The sequence below is a fragment of the Puma concolor genome, chromosome E3 (assembly GCF_028749965.1).
Source record: "Puma concolor isolate L17-30 chromosome E3, mPumCon1.1.hap2, whole genome shotgun sequence".
Lineage (NCBI taxonomy): Eukaryota > Metazoa > Chordata > Mammalia > Carnivora > Felidae > Puma > Puma concolor.
Window position 1 is genome coordinate 27,845,749 of NC_141682.1, and position 20,668 is coordinate 27,866,416.

The 20,668-nt window shown below is 47.5% G+C and overlaps 1 protein-coding gene and 1 long non-coding RNA gene across 12 annotated transcripts in view; one reads left to right on the plus strand and one right to left on the minus strand.

Annotated features, from left to right (window-relative positions):
• SYT17 (synaptotagmin 17) overlaps positions 1 to 18,205 on the plus strand; it is a 121,050-nt gene extending 102,845 nt beyond the window's left edge. For 9 of the 11 annotated variants that reach the window (XM_086692966.1, XM_086692969.1, XM_086692971.1 and 6 more), the window contains 3 exons: positions 5,783 to 5,876; positions 9,791 to 9,920; positions 11,202 to 11,387. In XM_086692966.1, the coding sequence (XP_086549092.1) occupies positions 5,783 to 5,876; positions 9,791 to 9,920; positions 11,202 to 11,281 (304 nt within the window). In that variant the 3' untranslated portion in view covers positions 11,282 to 11,387. Of the gene's footprint in view, positions 1 to 5,782; positions 5,877 to 9,790; positions 9,921 to 11,201; positions 11,388 to 16,825 lie in introns of those variants that run through there. The other 2 variants (XM_086692964.1, XM_086692965.1) reach the window with 2 other exon arrangements.
• LOC147573087 (uncharacterized) overlaps positions 7,084 to 20,668 on the minus strand; it is a 476,171-nt gene continuing 462,586 nt past the window's right edge. The window contains exon 2 of the long non-coding RNA XR_015245712.1: positions 7,084 to 7,218. This is a non-coding gene — a long non-coding RNA (uncharacterized LOC147573087). The remainder of the gene's footprint in view (positions 7,219 to 20,668) is intronic.

Here is a 20,668-nt window from a genome sequence, read left to right on the forward strand (position 1 = left end):
GCGGAGGGGTAGGGAGAGGGAGACAGAGAAACAGGCTCTGCACTATAAGCCCGACATGGGGCTCGAACTCATGAACCATGAGATCATGACCTGAGCCGAAGTCGGACACTCAACACACTGAGCCACCCAGGCGCCCCCGTCTTAGTTTTTAAATGAATCCTCCATGTATTCAGCCAACAGATACATAGAGCTCCCACTGTATTCTCAGTGATGCTGAAGAAGATGGGAGGCTGTCATGGTCTATTAGGAGAACAGGAACCACTTCAGACATGCAGAACAGAACTTAATACGCACGAGTGATGGAATCTAAGATCGTAACGAGGCAGTCTAGAGATTCACAACAGCAGGAAGCCAATTCCACCCCTAATGGGAAGGCAAACCAGTCTCATAGAGCTGGAGCCACCAAGGCGAGGCAGCCCCGGCCAGCGACTCCCGAGGCAGGGAGAGAAATACCGGGCTTCTCTCGGCTTCTCTCTGCCCCCTTCCTCTTCTGGCCCTTCCCGCTGCTTGCGGGGAAGCTGACAAGAAAGCGTGGGAAAGGCAGTCTTCAGGGCAAATCCGCTGTGATACAGGCACAGCACAGGACTGGCCCGCACACCGGTGGATCAAAGAAGTTGTCAAAACTTTCAAGGCTGTAGAGGAAAATGAGATACTCGGAATAAAGAGTACATTTTTAAATGATTCCAAGTGAAAATTTCTCTTTAGCCAGCCCACAGGCAGGACAGTTCAGCCACTCGTGGTGCTTATAACCTCAACCTTAGCTAGGCATCAGCAAAGATTCTGGGCAAAGGTGGGGAGTTTCCAGGCAATTCTTGACCCAATTCTGGTCCTTTGCTGCCTCAGCCTACCTTCTTCCTGTCTTCTCAACTCCGAATGCCCCCTCTTTTTCCTTCTTGTACTACTAACATTCTCTCCCTTTCCTCTCTTTTACAGGTAGTTTTCCATTTTGGTATTAATACTTTTTTTTTTAAGTTTATTTACTTATTTTGAGAGAGAGAGAGCAAGTGGGTAAGGGGCAGAGAGAGGGAGAGAGGGAATCCCAAACTCTGTCAGTGCAGAGCCCAACGTGGGGCTCAAACTCATGAACCATGAGATCATGACCTGAGCAGAGATCATGAGTCAGAGACTTAGCCGACTGAGCCCCCCCGGGCATCCCGGTCTATGATACTTTTATGAAAACATTTTGGAAAGTTGGATCTGAACAACTCCTTAACCTGTTGTATGTGAAGTTCAGTTCACAGAAAGCTAGACGCTATTATAAAATCCCTAATTACATCTTGTCTTTGAGACACAATCCAATTCTCTATTTCTGGTGTTTTCTTCATGCTTTTATTTTTTTCTTTCATAATTAAACACACAATCAGCTTATGCCTGTCTGTGGAGCATCTGATTGAAATTTAAGATCCTCATACTTTCTGTTTACCTAATCATTTCCGCCTTTGTTTCAAGAGGCAGTTGAGTTGAATTAAGTTCAACTGCTCTATGCTCCTTATTACTTGCGGTAGCACCTTGGGCTTCTGTATGTTCCCATTATTTTGACCAGTTATGGGGAAAATGCAATGAAATATGGAAATTGTTTCCCAAGCAGGTGCTGTTGAACAAAGATGACAAAGTGCTAAAATGGCTAGGCGGCCACTCTACCCGATGACTGCTCAACGTGTATGCTCAGCAGTCAATGTAGGAGACCCCAAATTGTGCGTGAGAGAGGCGTGTGGGGATGCCAGTGCTTACGCAGCGGGGCAGGACCAAGCCCAAGGACCCACTAGGGTGAAGAACACCCTGTCCCCAGAAAGTGGATTCCCTCACACGGCGGAACACATACTCTTGGAACATCAATGTTGACGAGAGCCCTGCTGATGTCAAGTAGAAGTAAGGTTTGGTGTTGTTTATGTGGTCCTTGTGGCTCATTTGAGGACACCAGACCTTAAGAAATAGAGAAATAAACCAACCAGCCTGCCTCTGGGAAGTCAGAAATGTGTGCTCCAGGTGGTCCGGAGTGGATAGGGGGTATTCAGGGAAGGTTTCCTGGAAGGACCATCTTGGATCAGGATATTCAAGGATGAGGAAGCCTAAAGAATGGAAACAGCAGATGTTCCAAAGGAAGAAGCAAGGACACTAGACTCAGACAGTCCTGGACTAGTCCCAGCTCTGCCACTTCCTCCCTACACCGTCTGACCAAGGAGACCAAGCATCTGAAGTTCTTTCAAAGTTAGCTCGTCACTGAGTGCTCAAGAGAGGGAGCCATTAATAGTTTCATTCGTTATAATTCTAGGCATCTCAAGGGGGCCAGTTCTTACTTAGGGTTCCCATGTCAGATCGTCTTTCTGAGGGCCGGCAAGCCCTGCCCCACTCACCCTTTTTCCCTTCCGTTTCCTCCAACGGTATCTCGGTGCTTAGTCCGTTCAGGCTGCTGTTACAAAAACACGACAGACGGGGTGGCTTACAAACAACAGAAATGTATTTCTCCCAGTTTGGTGGCGAGAAGTCCAAGCTAGGGTGCCAGCTTGGTCAGGTTCATAGTGGGAGAGCCTGCTCCCTGGTCCACGATGGCCATCTTCGAGCTGCATCCTCACCGGGGAAGGGGTGAGAGCTCTCTGGCATCTTTTCAGGGCACTCATCCCATTCATGAGAGCTCCACCCCCATGACCTAATCACCTCCCAGAGTCCCCACCCTCTAATACCATCACACTGGTATTAACATAGGAATTTGGGTTCATATATTCCCAATATATGAATATGGGGTTTCAACAAATGAATTTGGGGGAGACCCAAAGATTGAGTTCCCAACTGTATCTGCAGCTCCCTGAATGGGATTGCCTGCAGCACGGTGTTGAGTAAGATTCTGAGTGCTTCTGGAACGGATTGGCAATGTCTTCCGCAAACACAGAACGAAGCAGAATAAATGTGGGTGCTCTGATTGGCTACCAGGGCCTCAGGACAAAGGGAATTTAATAGGGGGCATTTTAGACAAGGTGGCAGCCCGTGGAGAGTGGCCATCCGGTGAAGCCGATGACAGCAGATACGCTTTGTTGCAGCATAAAGGGCACCTCACCAGAGTCCCGTTTTAAAGTGAGTTATTTGCTAGTTATTCGGTCTGAGGCTGCTAACTATGACTTGATAAAGATTTCTTGAACATATTGAAGTCTACCTTAATGCCACGTGGAAGCCGAAAATGGGACCCCTGGTCTGGTGGGATCTGCCCCTCTGGGTCTGTGAGCTCCTTGAGCCGAGTCTATTGTGTGTCCGTTGCCCTCACCTCCCTTACCTGCCCTTCTGGCCTCTGCCGATGGCGTTCTCCAGGCTCCCTGGTAGCAGGGCGCTGGGTGAGCTGTTCCCTTCCCCAGGCTCTTCAGTGCAGCAGCTTCAAACATCAGGTCCACCCTCAACTATAAACCAAGAAGGAAAGGCCTCAATGGACCCTGCAGCCTTTTCCGCACACCTGTCTCCATTTATCAGGGAGGGCAGTATTTCCCAGACGCCCCTTACGGAAGTCCGCTTACATCCAGTTGGTCCACCTGGGGTTGATGGCCAGTGGTGGCTGAAGAGGAGGCTAGAAAGTAAAACCTAGCTTTCCTAACTTCTTTTTGGGTGGTGTTTTTTATTTGAGAGAGAGAGAGAGAGAGAGAGAAAACAGGTGGGCATGCTCAAGCAGGGCAGAGGGGCAGAGAATGGGGGGAGAGAGAGAGAGAGAGAGAGAGAGAGAGAGAGAGAGAGAGAGAATATCTCTAGCAGGCTCCCTGCTCAGCGCAGAGCCTGACTTGGGGCTCAATCCCCAAGGATCATGACCTGAGCCGAAATCAAGAGTCAGATGCTCAACTGACCAAGCCACCCAGGTGCCCTTCCTCTCCTAACTTCTTATGTAGGCAACAGGCAAAGAGACCAGAGATGGCTGTGGAGTAAGCAACCAGGGGTGTCCATCCCAGTGTCCCATTGATATGACAATGCAAAAAAAAAAAAAAAAAAAAAGGCAATGCGGTGACTTCACATATGCAAAACATGCAACATGGTACCTGTCATGAAGTCAGCGCTCAGGAAACATTTTAATGATCCAAGGAAAATCTCTATGTTTCTCTCTATCCATCCATCCATCTCCATTTCTTTGTTGCTCTGGGCAGCAGACTGCTTTCAGTGTCCTCCACCGATGTCTTTTGTTAGGTGAAGTATTTTCTGAGTTCTTTGAAATAGGAGGTGAGGGTCCCCCAAGAAGACACCAATGCCTTCTGCTATGGTTTGAATATTTGTGTCCCACCCCCCAAATTCATAGGTTGAAATCCTAATGCCCAACGTGACCATATTTGGAGGTTGGACATTTGGAGGTGATTAGGTCATGAGGTGAAGCCCTCATGAATGAGATTAGCACCCTTTTTCTTTTAATGTTTATTTACTTATTTTGAGGGTGAGAGAAAGAGAGAGAGAGAGAGAGAGAGAGTCCCAAGCAGGCTCAGCATGGAGCCTGACACGGGGCTCAATCCCATGACTCTGGGATCATGACCTGAGCCGAAATCAGGAGCCAGATGCTTAACCGACTGAGGCACCCAGGCGCCCCGGAATTAGTGCCCTTATACCAGACGCTCCACATTGCTGTCTTGCCCCTTCCTCTGTGTGAGGACACAGCGAGAAGTCTGTGACCCAGAAGGCCCTCACCTGACCATGCTGGCCTCCTGAACTTGGACTTCTAGCCTCTAGAACTGTGAAAAATAGATTTCTGTTGTTTGAAAGCCATCCAGTCTATGATATTTTGTTACTGCAGCCTGAAAAGGCTGACACTTTCTAAGCGGGGGTGGCCTGTTAACCAAAGGGCTTTGGTGTTGCTGAGTGGGCTATGCGAGCTCAAGCCCGGAGCCGAATTTTCCAGGGAGGCAAAAGATTTTGGAGGCGGTATGTGAACAAAAACCTGGTATGATATGTAAGGACTGGCAGCATAGGAGGGCTTCTGAGAGAAAACGAAAGTGTCTAGTGGAGATTTCCATCAAGTTATTTGATGTGCAGAGCGCATGAGAAACCCCTTTCTCTGTCTCTTCATGATATTGTCAATATAATCCACCTCATTTGCTGGGGTGTTTGAGACAGATGTAAATTTTTAGGATGAATAGTGGGGCTGAGATCTGCTTTGAACTGGCATGGATCTGATCCGGAGGTGGCCATGAAAAGACAGTCACATATGGGTGGTGTAATTTAAAAAAGAAAAAGAGGGGCGCCTGGGTGGCTCAGTCGGTTAAGCACCCGACTTTGGTCCAGGCCATGATCTCACAGTTTGTTGGTTCGAGCCCCATGTCCGGCTCTGTGCTGACAGCTCAGAGCCTGGAACCTGCTTCAAATCCTGTGCCTCCCTCTCTCTGTGCCCCTCACTCGCTTGTGCTCTGTCTCTCTCTATCTCTCAAAAATAAATGTTAAAAAAATATATTTTTTAAATAAATAAAAGAAAAAGAAAGAGGGGCACCTGGGTGGCTCAGTCAGTTAAGTGGCCGACTCTTGATTTCAGCCCAAGTCATGATCTCATGGTTCATGGGTTTGAGCCCCGCATGGGGCTCTGCACTCACAGCGTGGAGCCTGATTCAGAGTCTCTGTCTCCCCTCCCCTCTCTCTGCCCCTCCCCCACTAGAGTGAGCTCTCTCTCTCTCTCTCTCTCTCTCAAAAATAAATAAATGTTAAAAAAGAAAACGAAGGAAAAGACAGGATTGCTGTCAGGAAAAACGAAGGAAAAGACAAGGATTGCTTTCAGTTTTTGACTCTGTCCTATGAACAGAGACGAGTAACACTACTGCGTTTCTTACGTTTGCAGCTGGGAAGAGAATGTCTTTGTGTATGACCTTGTGAACAGCTGTGTGCCTGGGATTCCAGCCGACATCTGGACGGGGCTTCACGATCACAGACAGGTAAGGAAGCAGGGGCCATCGGGCTCTCTTGGCAGCTGCAGCCAGGATGCCAGTTTGACTTAGCCGACCTTTCACCTGGGGCCCATACGGCAGGTCACTGCGGCGTGCCCAGCACGTGGAGGGAAATCAGATACCGGGATGCCCCAGGTAGAAGGTAGTGTTGTGAAAGAGTATATGACGGGGACATAGCAGGATCAGGGAAGGCCTCTGTTTGGGTGTGAGTTCCCAAAACAGTGGACACAAAAATGTGACTAGATGTGTAAAATATTTCTGAGGGGGAAAGACCTGTGAAGGAAAAAAGAGGAGGGGACATAAGTGTGATGATAGCACAGTTCTGAGAAAGACTTGGCTAGGCCAGTGGGGAGTCCTCAGGCAAAGGATGGCCACTAGAGGAACCCCGCCTGGGGCAGGAATGGGCCGGCACCAGCACCCCTGAGTACCTGCTCAGTCACTGACTGACTGGGCACAGCCTGGAGGAAACCTGGTCTGGCTGTGAACGCAGCGGTGAATCCGAAGGGGCAGGGGAGCTGGGGCCGTGGGTCAGCCTTGCTCCCTGTAGCTGGTCCTCCTGAGGGAGTTCCAAGCAGTGCACTTCCGTGGTTGCCACAGCCTCTCTAAGTTAAAGACATTTAAGTTAGTATCTAATGGATAAATAGGAGTCAGCCACAGGAAGAGCATTCCAGGTAGAGGGAATAGCATGGGCAAAGGTCCTGAGGCGTGAGAGATCTTGACCTATTCGAGGACCTGAAAGACAAGTGGGTCTGGGATGCAAAATGGGGCAGGGGTCGATGGAATAATGGTGAAGAGCAAGGCCAGATCTCATACCTGGCGACATCGCAGCAGAGTCCCCCTGGGAATTCTGTCCCCAGACTTTCCCTGGGGGAGCTGAATACTGTCTCTGTTTTGCATGTATGCTACCAGGCCTGTCCTCAGAGTACTGCGGGGAATAGGGCTCCGGTTCCAGCCCCCGTCCTGCCTCTTACTGGCTGGTAGGCGACTTTGGGCAATTGTTTTTTGTTGACCTCTCTGAGCTTCAGTTTCCTCAGCTATAAAATGGGGGTTATGATAACAGTGCCTTGTTATGAAAAGTCAATGAGCTTAGCCTGGCACTTGGGACACTCTAAGAGCTCACTAGGGCTGGTAGAAGTCACTGTCAAATAGCAGAAGCAACAGTAGTAGCCAGACTCAACAGAAATGGATATATATTTTTTTTTTAATTTTTTTTTAACGTTTATTTATTTTTGAGACAGAGGGAGACAGAGCATGAACAGGGGAGGGGCAGAAAGAGAGGGAGACACAGAATCTGAAACAGGCTCCAGGCTCCGAGCTGTCAGCACAGAGCCTGACGCGGGGCTCAAACTCACGGACCGTGAGATCATGACCTGAGCCGAAGTCGGACGCCTAACCGACCAAGCCACCCAGGCACCCCGGATATATATATTTTTAAATCAATAGAATTCATCTTGCAAGAACCTACATAGAAGTTGTAATTGAAAAAAAAAAAAAAAACCCACAATGGGCACCTGGGTGGCCCAGTCAGTTAAGCGTCCTACTTCGGCTCAGGCTGTGATCTCATGGTTCATGAGTTCGAGCCCCTCATCGGGCTCACTGCCATCAGCACAGAGGCTCCTTGGATCCTCTGTCCCCCTCTCTCTCTCTGGACTTCCCCCGCTCATGCTCTCTCTCTCAAAAATAAATAGACATTAAAAAAAAAAAAGAACTGCAAAATTTCTATTCGTAATGGTAACTTTCAAATGGGATTATAGGAGCACCTGGGTGGTTCGGTCAATTAAACATCCCACTTGGGCTCAGGTCATGATCTCACGGTTCGTGAGTTCGAGCCCCACATCAGGCTTGCTGCTGTCAGTGCAGAGCCTGCTTGGGCTCCTCTCTCTCCCTCTCTCTCTCTCTGCCCCTCCCCCACTCACTCTCTCTCTCAAAAATAAATAAATAAATAAATAAATAAATAAATATTTTTTTTAATTTTTTTTTTAACGTTTATTTATTTTTGAGACAGAGAGAGACAGAGCATGAACAGGGGAGGGTCAGAGAGAGGGGGAGACACAGAATCTGAAACAGGCTCCAGGCTCCGAGCTGTCAGCACAGAGCCCGATGCAGGGCTCGAACTCACAGACCGCGAGATCATAACCTGAGCCGAAGTCAGCCGCTTAACTGACTGAGCCACCTAGGTGCCCCATAAATAAATTTTTAAAATGGGATTATAGGGGCGCCTGGCTGGCTCAGTCAGAAGAGCATGTGACTCTTGATCTCAAGGTCATGAGTGTGAGTCCCACGTTGGGTATAGAAATTACTTAAATAAATAAACTTAGAGAAAAAAAGGATTGTGAGTACACTTAGGGTTTAAGGAACTTGTATTACAATAATTAAGTGTAGTAATAACAAACAATACAGTAAAAGATCTTGTTTTTTAAAATCTTCCTTGCAGGGCACTGGCTAAGACCTTTGTGCCCTTTACTTCATTACTGCTCACAACAGCTTTCTGAGGGAGAGACTAGCTCCATTGTAAAGGTGTGGAAACTGAGGCTGGGGAGGTTAGATAACCTGTCCAGATGGCGCTGAGGAGGTGGGTAGCATCTAGCTCTAGCCTCTCTCTCAGAAGCAGCATGCTGTTTCCATTATCTGATGCCACCTCCGTAATCATCAGTCTTTCGGGGGAGACTTTTCTAAGGACTTGAATAAATGCAGAAATGGCTTGTGTTCCAGAACATGGCAAGGATATAGTTCTTTCCACAGTTAATTTGCACATTTATTTTAACACCAATCAAATTCCCAACAGGAGTTTTCTTGTAATTGGACAGAGAAGTCTCACATCAGGCAAGAAAAATACACAGTACAGGGACAAAAGGAAAGAAATGAAGGGTGACTCCGGTCTGCTGGTAAATTGAATTAAAAAAAAAAAAAAAGTGTAGTAGTTAAAATCTTGGGCACGGAGTCTCACAGACCTGGGTTTGAATGCCAGCACCAATGCTTTATTAGCTATGTGAATTTGGCTAGGCCAATCTGAGTCTGAGTTTTCTCATCTGTGCAATAGACATGACGATGCCTGCTTGGACAACGGTGGGGAGAAAATAAGTAGAGCACCTGATGGCAACTAATGAACCTTCAATAAACAGCAGCTAGTAGTGATGGTATAATAGCAGTATCTCGCATCAAACTGAGGACTTTTTAAAAATATTTTAATATTTATTGTTGAGAGAGAGAGAGAATGTGAGACACAGACTCCGAAGCAGGCTCCAGGCTCTGAGCTATCAGCACAGAGCCCCACGTGGGGCTCAAACCCATCAACCAGGAGATCATGACCTGAGCCGAAGTCGGAGGCTTAACTGACCGAGCTACCCAGGCACCCTTATATATTTATTTTGAGAGAGAGAGAGAGACTGGGTGAGATGGAGAGAGAGAGAGAGAGAGAGAGAGAGAGAGAATCCCAAACAGGCTCCATACTGTCAGCACACAGCTCAACTCAGGGCTCAAACTCAGGAACCTTGAGATCATAACCTGAGCCGAAGTGGGAAGCTCAGTTGAGTGAGCCCCCCAGTCGCCCCAGGACTTTTTAAAAAGTTTGTTTGTTTGTTTGTTTGTTAAGATTCTTTTTGAGAGAGAGAGAGAGCTCATGAGCATGCAGGCTCATGCGTGCGCCCACGAGTTGGGGCGGGGCAGAGAGAGAGAGAGGGAGAGAGAGAATCCCGAGAAGGCAGGGCTCGATCCCACAAGCTGTGAGCCCAAATCAGGAGTCCAAGGCTTAACGGACCGAGCCCCTAGGAGCCTCCAAAGTGAGGACTTCTGCACTGTTCCATATGGAGGCGTTAGAATGTCAGCCTTGAGCTGGGGCTGGCTCTGATGCCAGATCTTTCTCTCACGGACTGGCTTCCTCCACTCTGGATGGGACTGCCCAGGAAGGGCAGTTTGAATGGACCGACGGCTCCTCCTATGACTACAGCTACTGGGACGGAAGCCAGCCGGACGACGGCGTCCACAAGGACCCAGAAGAGGACTGCGTGCAGATATGGTACCGGCCCACCAGCGGTGAGTGCCCACGAGATCAGGGCTTTTGCAGGGGTGCTGGGGAGGAGCCGGGGATGGCAGAGAGACTGCCTACCCCCTCCTTTTCCTGGGCGTTAGGGGGCTGGTGGGGGCGGAGTGGGCGGGGTTGGGGGCCGGGCCCTTCTCCGCCCGTGGATACAGTTTAAACAGTAGGTAGCGGGGCATTGTTGACCTGCAGACCCTGCTTGGATTAAAAAGACATTAGAGGCAGAAGCATGGGGCAGGTTGGAGGGGCGGGGTCGCACAGACTGTAGTCAAAAGATGGTGCTTCTGTGTCAGCTCCCCAGTGCGCTGGAGTGCCAGCCCCGACCCCAGGCTCGTGCTCCTCACTATCAGAGCAGAGGTATGCCTGGAGAAGCACCGAGGTGGAAGTAGTGAAAAGGATATACACCTGGGTCCAAGCCCTTGCCTTGCTGCTTTCTAGCTCTGTAACCTTGCAGGGAATCACTTATTCACTCTGAGATTCCGCTTCCTCTTCTGTAAAATGGATTTAGTAACCGTTCTACCCACAGGGCAGACGTGAGGATTATAGGAGGCACAGCTGATCCAGCTGTTCTCAGAACCCCAGCTCCACCCCTTATTAATCGCGTGGTCCAAAGTGAATGCCTTAACCTCCTGGCTCAGAGTCTGCATCTGCAAAATGGGCTAATGATACTTAACGCACAAGGTTGCTGTGAAGAGGAAAGAAGCTAATGTATATAAAGTGGCCACAACGATTTGCATGTGGTATTAGCAATCACCGCCATCAGCATGAGCAACATCATCACTCCTCAACCCGATCTGGAGAAGTGAAAATGATTCATATTCTCATTTTGCAGATGAAGAAATGGAAGCTCAGAGATGTTAAACAATTTGTTCTTGGTCACACAGCAAGTAGTGAAATGGGTTTCAAACCTGGATCTACCAAAGTCCAGATTCAAGCACCCAACTCCTGCTCCTTCTGCGCCCCTTTTTCTTTTCCTGATTCGAATAGGGAGGTAGGGAACAGGGACTTGCTATCCTGGGAGCCAGTCTGGAGCCTGGGAGTCAGAGCTGGGCCAAGCCCCTGGGTAAAGGGTGTCCTGCCCCTCCACAGCAGCAAGTCAGGACCAGCCTTAGGAGAGAGAAGGGCCGGACAGCAGCCTCATCAAGCATCAGCCAGAAAGGGGTGCCAGTGCAGACGTGAGGCCACAGGAGAGGGCTTTTACTCCAGTGGGGCGGTGAGGTTACTTTTACTGTGGTAGGTGGACCCTCACCCGGATTCTATGCTTCTTCTCACTGCAGCTCTGAGGTCATGGAATGATAACACATGCAGCCGCAAGTTCCCCTTTGTCTGCAAGATCGCGTCTCTGACCATTCACTGAGCCGGTCTTGCCCCGTCAAAAGTGAGCCCAACTCCAGCACATCATGTAGGTATACCTAGTGTAAATCTGACACTCAATAAATATAAGTCACAGAAGAGATAAAGTTCCTGGGCAGAGATTTTTTTTTTAATTTTTTAATATGTATTTTTATTTATTTTGAGAGAGAAGAGGAGAGGCAGAGAGAGAGAGAGAGAGAGAGAGAGAGAATCCCAAGCAGACTCTACGTTGTCAGCATGGAGTCCAACATGGGGCTCAATCTCACGAACCATGAGATCATGACCTGAGCCTAAATCAAGAGTCAGATGCTTAACCGACTGAGCCACCCAGGTGCCGCCCCAGGCAGAGGTTTCAAACAAGCAAGTCTTAATGATACAGAGTGGTGACTTGGTCACACTGAAACTGGCTTAATTAAGAAACAAGGGTGGTGGATATATGTAAGCAATACAAATCCAAGGTTGTTTGAGACTCAGTGTTGAATTTCACGGGCCTGGCTCAGTCACACGCCTATTCCGCTTTGGCAAATTCTGGTTGTTTAGATGCCCATCTCTAGGGCAGAGAGTGGTGGGAGTTAGTATCATCTGAACCATGTGGGCCCAAAGAGGAGAGTCGTTCCCCCCAAAACCCAAAAATATCAACAAATTTATACATTGCTGGTGGCAATATATAATGGTGAAGCCATTCTGGAAAAGAGTATGGTGCTTCCCCAAAAAGTTAAATATAGAATTACCAAAGGACTCAGTGATTCCAATTCTGGGTATATACCCAGTAGTATTGAACACAGGTATTCAAACATGAGGGGTCATAGCAGCATTATTCATAATGGCCCCTCAAGTGGAAACATCTTTGGGGGGCACCACCCAGATGACCTCATCCCATGTGTCAGGGTCCCAGTCGGGGCCCTGACCATAGTGTAACACTGCTTTCCTTGGGAGCTTAACTGCCTTTGAAGTTCGGTCACTCTGAGTCTCGGGCTTGGTCTGCCCTCCTGCCAGCTTCCTTGTCTGCAACCCAAGAGGCTCTCTGGTTTTCACTCCTAGAGGAAGGGCCTGTTACTTGTCCTTGGCTGTTTAGTATCCTGCAAAGCCTTGTAGCAATAGCCATCCAACCTAGTTATGCTTAGGGCTACTGTTTTCTTTGTTCATCAACTACCTGATACATGGCTTCTGCCAGGACATTCCCTCCCCCTGGTACACCCTCCCAGCTCAGTCTATGGAGGTTTGGACCACCTTGTGCCAGAGGCTGTGTTCCACCCACCGCTATTGATTGCCAACCTAGAGGGGGGCAGGGGAGCAATCCAGGTCCTAAGCCCCATCCTGTGGCTTTTTCAGACTGCTCCCAGCATCACTGGTTCTAGACTGAGTTTTCTGGCAGCGGTTGCTGAGACAGAGTTTGGAGTAGAGATTGTTTATTAGGAACCAATACCTGGGAAGAGAAAGCAGAGGAAGGAGTGGAACTGGGGTGCAGTCTGGCAAATTATCAGCCAACCTGGCCAGGAGATCCGGGAGAAATCCTGACCGTTGGAGTGGACCACATAGGGCTGAAGTGGCCAGGACTTTAGACCCATACTTCACTCAGTCAGTGATGCAGGCTTCCCCAGAAAGGATGTGACCTCTCTGTGGCTGCAGCTGACCCTGAAGGAGCTGAAAGCTGAAAGCTCTCTGTCCTCATCCTTGAAGGAGGGTGGCACATCTCCATGATATCACAACTGGAATCAAAAAGACATAGATTCGGATCCCACCACTTCGGCTTACTGTGTGACCTCATCTAAGTGGCTTAACCTCCCTGAATTTCAGTTTTCTCTTGTATATAATGGAGATACACTCCCCTTCAGCTCTGACTGTGATTTATCAGGCAGCTTTGGGGAATGAGGAGCTCGGCCGAGGTGACTTTTCCAGAAAACAAGAACTCATTCCACAGGCGTCACAAATATCTCTGTTTTTTCTACTTTGGATGGGAATCTTTCTAAACCACGTTATACATTTTCTTGCTTCCTCAAACAGATGATATCCAACAAGATTAGCCTTTCCTTGACAATTCAGGGTCATATGCGCTTTGTCTAGTTCAGGTAATTTTTGTCACCTGTCATATCTGGGAGTCACTGTGCCAGTCTCTGACAGCCCACAGAATCTCCCGTCTTTTCTAGACTGTTGCTGCTGAGATGCTGTGGGCAGGGAAGCCAGGCAACCAAGCCTGAGAATAATCCGGGGCGGGGATAGGGGGGAGTGGAGAGGGGGAAATAGATCAATGAATGATGGATGGATGGATGGGTAAGTGGATGGATGGATGAGTGGATGGATGGATAGAGGGAGGGGTGGAAACAATCAAGAGAGATTTTTAGACACCTAGAGTATAGATAGATGGACAGACAGACAGGGATGCTGGAGCGCATGGCAATTAATATATATCACCCATAGGATCATTGCAAATGAAGCATACCATCCCAGCATGTGGATGTAGCAAAAAGTATTTAACACTCCTATTGTTAGCCTTTTAGGTACCATCTAATTTTCCACTCTTACAAATAACACAGTGATAAGCATCTCTGTATGCACGTTCAATTATTTTCTTGGGGATATATTCCTAGAAGTGGAATTACCTGTTCAAAGTGTGTGCCCATGTTAAAATAGGATTACTTTTTTTTTTTATAAAAATACAGACATGGACTGTAAAACCATATACAGAGAAAGGTGTCTTAGGTTGTGTGTGTCTCCCATAATTGCACCAGCCAGAGTTAACCACTGCTGACTTTTTTTTTTTTAATTTTTTTTTTTCAACGTTTATTTATTTTTGGGACAGAGAGAGACAGAGCATGAACAGGCGAGAGGCAAAGAGAGAGGGAGACACAGAATCGGAAACAGGCTCCAGGCTCTGAGCCATCAGCCCAGAGCCCGACGCGGGGCTCAAACTCACGGACCGCGAGATCGTGACCTGGCTGAAGTCGGACGCTCAACCGACTGCGCCACCCAGGCGCCCCAACCACTGCTGACTTTTAATAGTGGTTTCTGAGTATGTGTCCTGCGACCACCATGAGAACGCACCTCGGGGCCTCCTGTTGAAATCCATCATTTTGAAAAAAAAAAAAGAAATCCATCATTTTGTTTGCTTGGAGGCCTCACTTTCCATAGGCTGTTCCCAGGCAATGACTAAGTGAGGCAGGGTCCTGAGACAGCCCTGTTTCTGGGGGAGAGCATTCCCTGTTGGTGGACTTCGGCTCAGGGACACCTTGATGGCCTTGCTGAACTTGCCTTAGACTACAGGCCAGTTTAGGATGCCTCCACTGTCTGTCCTTCACTGGGGGGAGGGGGGGGCAGACTTGTGTCACAGACTGACACCTCTCCCAGCCCTCTCTGCCCCTCCCCCATATTTTCTTTCACAGAGGCAATTTTCTCTGATAAAATCCTTGCACACTTAATCCATCCTGGTGCTCGCTTCTCAGAGGAGCCAGATTAACACGTATACCTGTAGTATAATGAGACAGCCCCCACAAAAGGCTGTACTAATTTATACTCATACCTGCAGTGTATGAGAGCCCCTCTTCACCCGCACTCTTGCCAGCACATTGACCCCCACCTTCAGACTGAGCCTCCAAGCAGGCGGATACTCCTTCCGCTCCCTTGCCAGTCCTCAGAGGCAAGTGCACCATCGAGGCTGTTGTGATTGCTAGTGACAGAAAACGCAACCCAAACTGCCTTAAACACAAAAAGACTTTGGTTTACTGATTGAGCTGCAAAGTCCTGAGGTATCTAGCTTCAGGCTCAGCTTGATCCAGGGACTTAAATGATATTGCCAAAGATGTTTGCCTCCCTGCTCTGCCTCCATGGCATTGGCTTGATCCTGAAGCTCCAGTCTCCCCACTTAGGAAAGCAGAAATGGCCAGTGTAATTCTACAGTTACATCCTTCAAGAGCAGGAGGGGTGCCTCTTTCCCAGAAGCCCCAGCAACCATCTCCTTTCATATCATCGGTTGTACGTGGGTTATTTGGCCAACTCAACCAATCACTGTGGCCAGGAGGTAAAGGAACTTGATTGCTGCAGCCAATCATGGTCTGTGCAATCAAGCCTTTGAGAACTGCAGAGGCATGGCTTTCCAGCAGGAATTGGAGTTGTGTTTTATCAAAAAAGAGCTGGTGGAAGCACTAATGATACAACGAAAAATCTCTAGTACAAGAGGGTCATGAGGAACCAACTCCAAATTTCAAACTGGGAAGAAGGTTGAAAACAGAAAGCTAACTGCAGCCTCAGGGCAGTCTTCTCAGCGAAGAGCAAGACCACAGCTCACTCCCATGAAGAGCCTTTGGAGGGAGTAGTTTTTGTTTCCTATTCTCAGCTTATAAGAAATAGGATATTCCCTGGGAATGCAAGCTGGTGCAGCCACTCTGGAAAACAGTATGGAGGTTCCTCAAAAAACTAAAAACAGAACTACCCTACGACCCAGCAATGGCACACTACCAGGCATTTATCCAAGGGATACAGGAATGCTGATTCATAGGGACACGTGCACCCCCATGTTTATAGCAGCACTATTGACAATAGCCAAAGTATGGAAAGAGCCCAAATGTCCATCGATGGATGAATGGATAAAGAAGATGTGGTATATATATACAATGGAGAATCACTCGGCAATCAAAAAGAATGAAATCTTGCCATTTGCCACTACGTGGATGGAACTAGAGTGTGTTATGCTAAGTGAAATTAGTCAGAGAAAGACAAATATCATATGACATCACTCCTATGAGGACTTTAAGATACAAAACAGATGTGGGGTGCCTGGGTGGCTCAGTCGGTTGAGCGTCCGACTTCGGCTCAGGTCATGATCTCACAGCTGGTGAGTTCGAGCCCCGTGTCAGGCTCTGTGCTGGCAGCTCAGAGCCTGGAGCCTGCTTCAGATTCTGTGTCTCCCTCTCTCTCTGCCCCTAACACACTCACATTCTGTCTCTCTCAAAAATAAATAAACATTAAAATTTTAAAAAAGAAAAAAAAGATAAAAAACAGATGAACATAAGGGAAGGGAAGCAAAAATAAGATAAAAACAGGGAGGGGGACAAAACAGAAGAGACTCATAAATACAAAGAACAAACTGAGGGTTCCTGGAGGGGTTGTGGGAGGGGGGCTGGGCTAAATGGGTAGGGGGCATTAGGGAATCTACTCCTGAAATCATTGTTGCACTATATGCTAACTAACTTGGATGTAAATTTAAAAAAAATTTTTAATTAAATTAAAAAAATAATTTAAAAAGGAGACAACACAATACTTAAAAAAAATTGTTAAATGTTATTCCTTAAAAAAAAAGAAGAAGAAGTAGGATATTCCCTGTGGTGCTGCAAAAGAGAATCAGGAGGTGTATCAGCTGTCAAAATAAACACATGGGGCATAGTTAAGTGGTTTGCCCAATTTGAAGGATAATAGTAATAACATTAAAAAAAGAAAAAAACAGTGCTCGCTTCAGCAGCACATATACTAAAAAAAGAAAAAAACAGGGAAAATAGGCCCCTGTTGTTTTGAAGAAAATTTCGAAGCCAACAGCCCAGTGTCCATCTTTTTTAAGGCGACTCTGACCAGCTGGGGAATTCTCTTGAGGAAGCCAGTCCTCACAAACATGCCATGTTAGAAGATTCCACGGCTTTCTTTTCCAACCCAGGGCTGGCCACACAGCACTTCTTCCTAACATCCACCGACTGTCAGGGACCTCAGCCATGGAAGCCGATGCAGTCCTCCCAACAACCCCACAACAGGGGCTCTGCTGAGCCTCAAGGTGAGAGGATCGTGGGTTTGGGTCAGATGTGTGGCTCGATCCTCCACTGCAGCAACGTGTAACCTTGGCCAAGCTGCTTCGCCTCGCCAGGCTTCCATTTGGAAATGCAGATGGAAATGCCAACATTCCTGTGACGCTGTGAGGATGGAGTGAGACACTCCATGAAAAGTGCTCACACAGTGGCTGGCACATAGTAGACAGTTAATAAACATTCGCTGTCATTATGGTGATTGGCATTCCTGCTTCATCAGCTAGGACAAGGACAGGACACCGCCATTTAGTATTCAACCTGGGTGACTTTGCACCTATTGTGAGTACCTGAGACTGTCTTTGTTGCCACAGACCTTCCTTCTGTGACAATTTGTGATCCCTAGGGGATGTTCATTCCTGTTTATCTCCGCAAAGGAAGAAACCTTTCAAGGCACATGGGCAGCCCTCGGGTCCTGGTCCTTTTGGCTCGTGTTAATGTCACTGCTGCAACACTAGTGATCCTGAGCTGACCTCTTTCCCCATTGCCAGACCACTGGTGGGGACCCAGGCATACACCTCTGCTGGAACCTGGCACCAAGGCAGCTGTCTGCTTACCTGAGACAGAACCCCCTGGGCAGGTGCTTTCTGCAGTGAATGAGACTAAGCACTTGGCCCACGCAAGGCCTGCTCAGTCATGCTGTCTTCTCGGAACTCAGCCACACGTGGTGTGGACTCATTTCTGCATTTCGACTTGGGACACAGGCCAGAGTGGTTGAGTCCTGAGGTGTTCGTCAGTCTTGGCCACTTCCTGTGCCTGGAACACCCCCTGACCCCCCCCCCCTCTTTTTTTATTTGGCCTTCAGTGTCAAGTTTATTATTTGTCCCCCTGTCCTCTCTCTTAATTTGCAGACACCAAAAGCAGAATTACCCCTCACTCCCTCACTCCTAAGGCTCACCCTTATACTCTTCCATAAGCTAGGATGGGCCCCTGGAAAAGCTATTTTTTCTTCTATGCAAAGGGAGCCTAGGGTCCTATGTGAGAATAACACAGTGGCCTATTATGTAAGGAAGCACTCAATTTCATGGTGGACGGAGTGGGTTTTCTCTCTTTCCAGCTGGATGGGACTAAGGAAGCACACGGAGACCAGTTGTTAGATGTTCCAAGTTGTTTAATAGTAACAATAATTAAAATGGAAGGCCTGACAGTGATTTACTCATTTTTTAAGACCGAGTTCAAGATTACTCCAATTATAATGACACTAACTCTTGGCTTGCGTTCCTATATGCATTCTCAAAAGAGAAAGGAAGGGACAGAGTGAGGACAGAGGTTCCCAGACTATTACAAATTAATATGCATCTCTTGAGCAGTGTGTTATGAGTGTGAACATTTTTCATCATCTATGGAATAGGGAGATGGGCAGTACACAAGGGTGAGAACCATTGCCCTCAAAGAAACCGTCAGTTAAATAAACTATGCACGTGTCACTAGAACACTATGTAGCCTTTATGTACAGACACAAAACATGTCTAAGGCATATTGTTGAGTGATAAAGGCAAGTTGTAGAAAAATGGATAAAATATTATATCATTTATATATCCACAGTCTCCCCCATGGAATTATACCTCATATTTCTATAGACACGTGTATCTGTAAATATGGCAGAAAAAAGCTGGAAAGATGCACACAAAACTGATAAAATTGTGGACCTCAGAGATGAGAGCAATGGTCCCGTGGGAGAATGTCAGCTTTATCTGTAATGTTTGATTTCACACAGTGATCATATACACGCGCATCATTTGTGTAGTTAAAAATATGTAGATGCTTCTAAACTATGCTAAGTTCAGCCTGTTCTCTCTCATAACCCCTAGGGTTGGTTTGACTTGGCCACAGACCCAGGCCCAGCTGCAGTAATTGGGACAAAACTTTGATATGTTTAATATATTTATTGTCAAATACTTTCAAGAAGGTAATACCAATTTCCACCCCAATCTATGCAAAGATGACAAAAATAATAACACTCATGGCTGGTATTGACTTTACAAAATAAATAATCCTTTGATTACCACCCACTGAGGACGAGCATTTGATCATAGTGGTCTCGGCAATCTTGACTTGGGAGGAAGGTGCCAGATTTTCCAGTCCTCCTCAGCTGGGAAATGGCTCCCTCCCACCACCCAGGGACTGTGTAATTAACACCTGCCCCCCCTACCCCCCCCACCCCCCCACCCCCGCCCAACCAAACAACAACCAGGCACCCCGGGAACTTCCCCTGGGAAGAAGCCTATGATTCTCCCCACGCCCAGCTGGAGTCATTACTATTTGTCTTACAATAGAAAGTCCCCAGCGATAACGCTGGCCTGTCAGAGCCAGTCTTCTAGGGAGCCCTGGCTCATAGTAATGATACCACAGGGATGAGTCTCCAGCTGTGCTGCAAGCATGGATGCAGGGGGAGCTGGGGAGAAGCCCTGTTGGAGCCTTCAGAGGCTCCACACGCCCCGCTCTCCTCCACATGGGCCCTGGCAGCTTGAAGTTCACTGCCAACTCATTGCCAAGCCCCACTGCGCATCAGCCACTATCAGTGTCATTAACTCAGTATCTTTCATCCATGCAGGCCAGCCCATTGCCAGCCCTAGCAGTTGGCCTCACGAAGAAGGATACTGATGGGAAAAGGGCCTCATAGTAATAATAGAGGTGTGGAGGAAGTTGTAGGCATCAGAATTTCTCATAGACCTGACCTTATTTAGGGAAACATCTTGATAAGCACTTGGGGGAGAGGAGAGGAGCCCAGGTAAGAGAAGGGATAGCCGAATGACTCCACATTCAAAATGAACTGAAAATATATGGCGAACGTGTCAAAGATGTATTTAACTCATTAATGAAGGAACCAGCTAGATGGCAAAACTGGTTCAGAGGATAGAAGTAACTAATATATACATGCTGCCACCAATATACACCCACATCCACACTCACATACATTTCATAGGAAAAAAGAACGCTGGGGCACCTGGGTGGCTCAGTTGGGTAAGTGTCCCACTTCGGCTCAGGTCATGATCTCTTGGTTCGTGAGTTTGAGCCCCGTGTCGGGCTCTGTGCTGACAGCTCAGAGCCTGGAGCCTGCTTCGGATTCTGTGTTTCTCTTTTTCTCTGTTCCTCCCCTGCTTGCGCTGTCTCTCTCTTTCAAAAATAAATAAAGTTAAAAAAAAAAAAAAAAAAAAAGGATGCTGGGGCACCTGGCTGCCTCTTTCAGTGGAACGTTCTGCTCTTGATCTCGGGGTTGTGGGTTTGAGGCCCGTATTGGGTGTAGAGATTACTTTAAAAAATAAAATCTTTAAAAAAAAAAAAAAGAATGCTGGAATAAGTTTCCAAGTTAAATATGAAACTAGCTAAAGACCTGCGGGACAATAAAACCTTTAGGCCAAGAATTGGCAAACTATGACTTGATGATCAAACCAAACCCACCACCTATTTTTGTGGAGTTTTGTTTTTTTTTTTTTTACATTTTTTTACACAGCTGGAAAAAGAATGAACAGTATTTCATAATGTGAAAGTGACGTAAGATTCAAATTCAACGTCTATAAATAAAGTTTTATTGGAACGCAGCCCTGCTCATTCATAGCAGTCTGTGGCTGCTTTCACACTACTATGGCAGAGTGGAATAGTTGCAA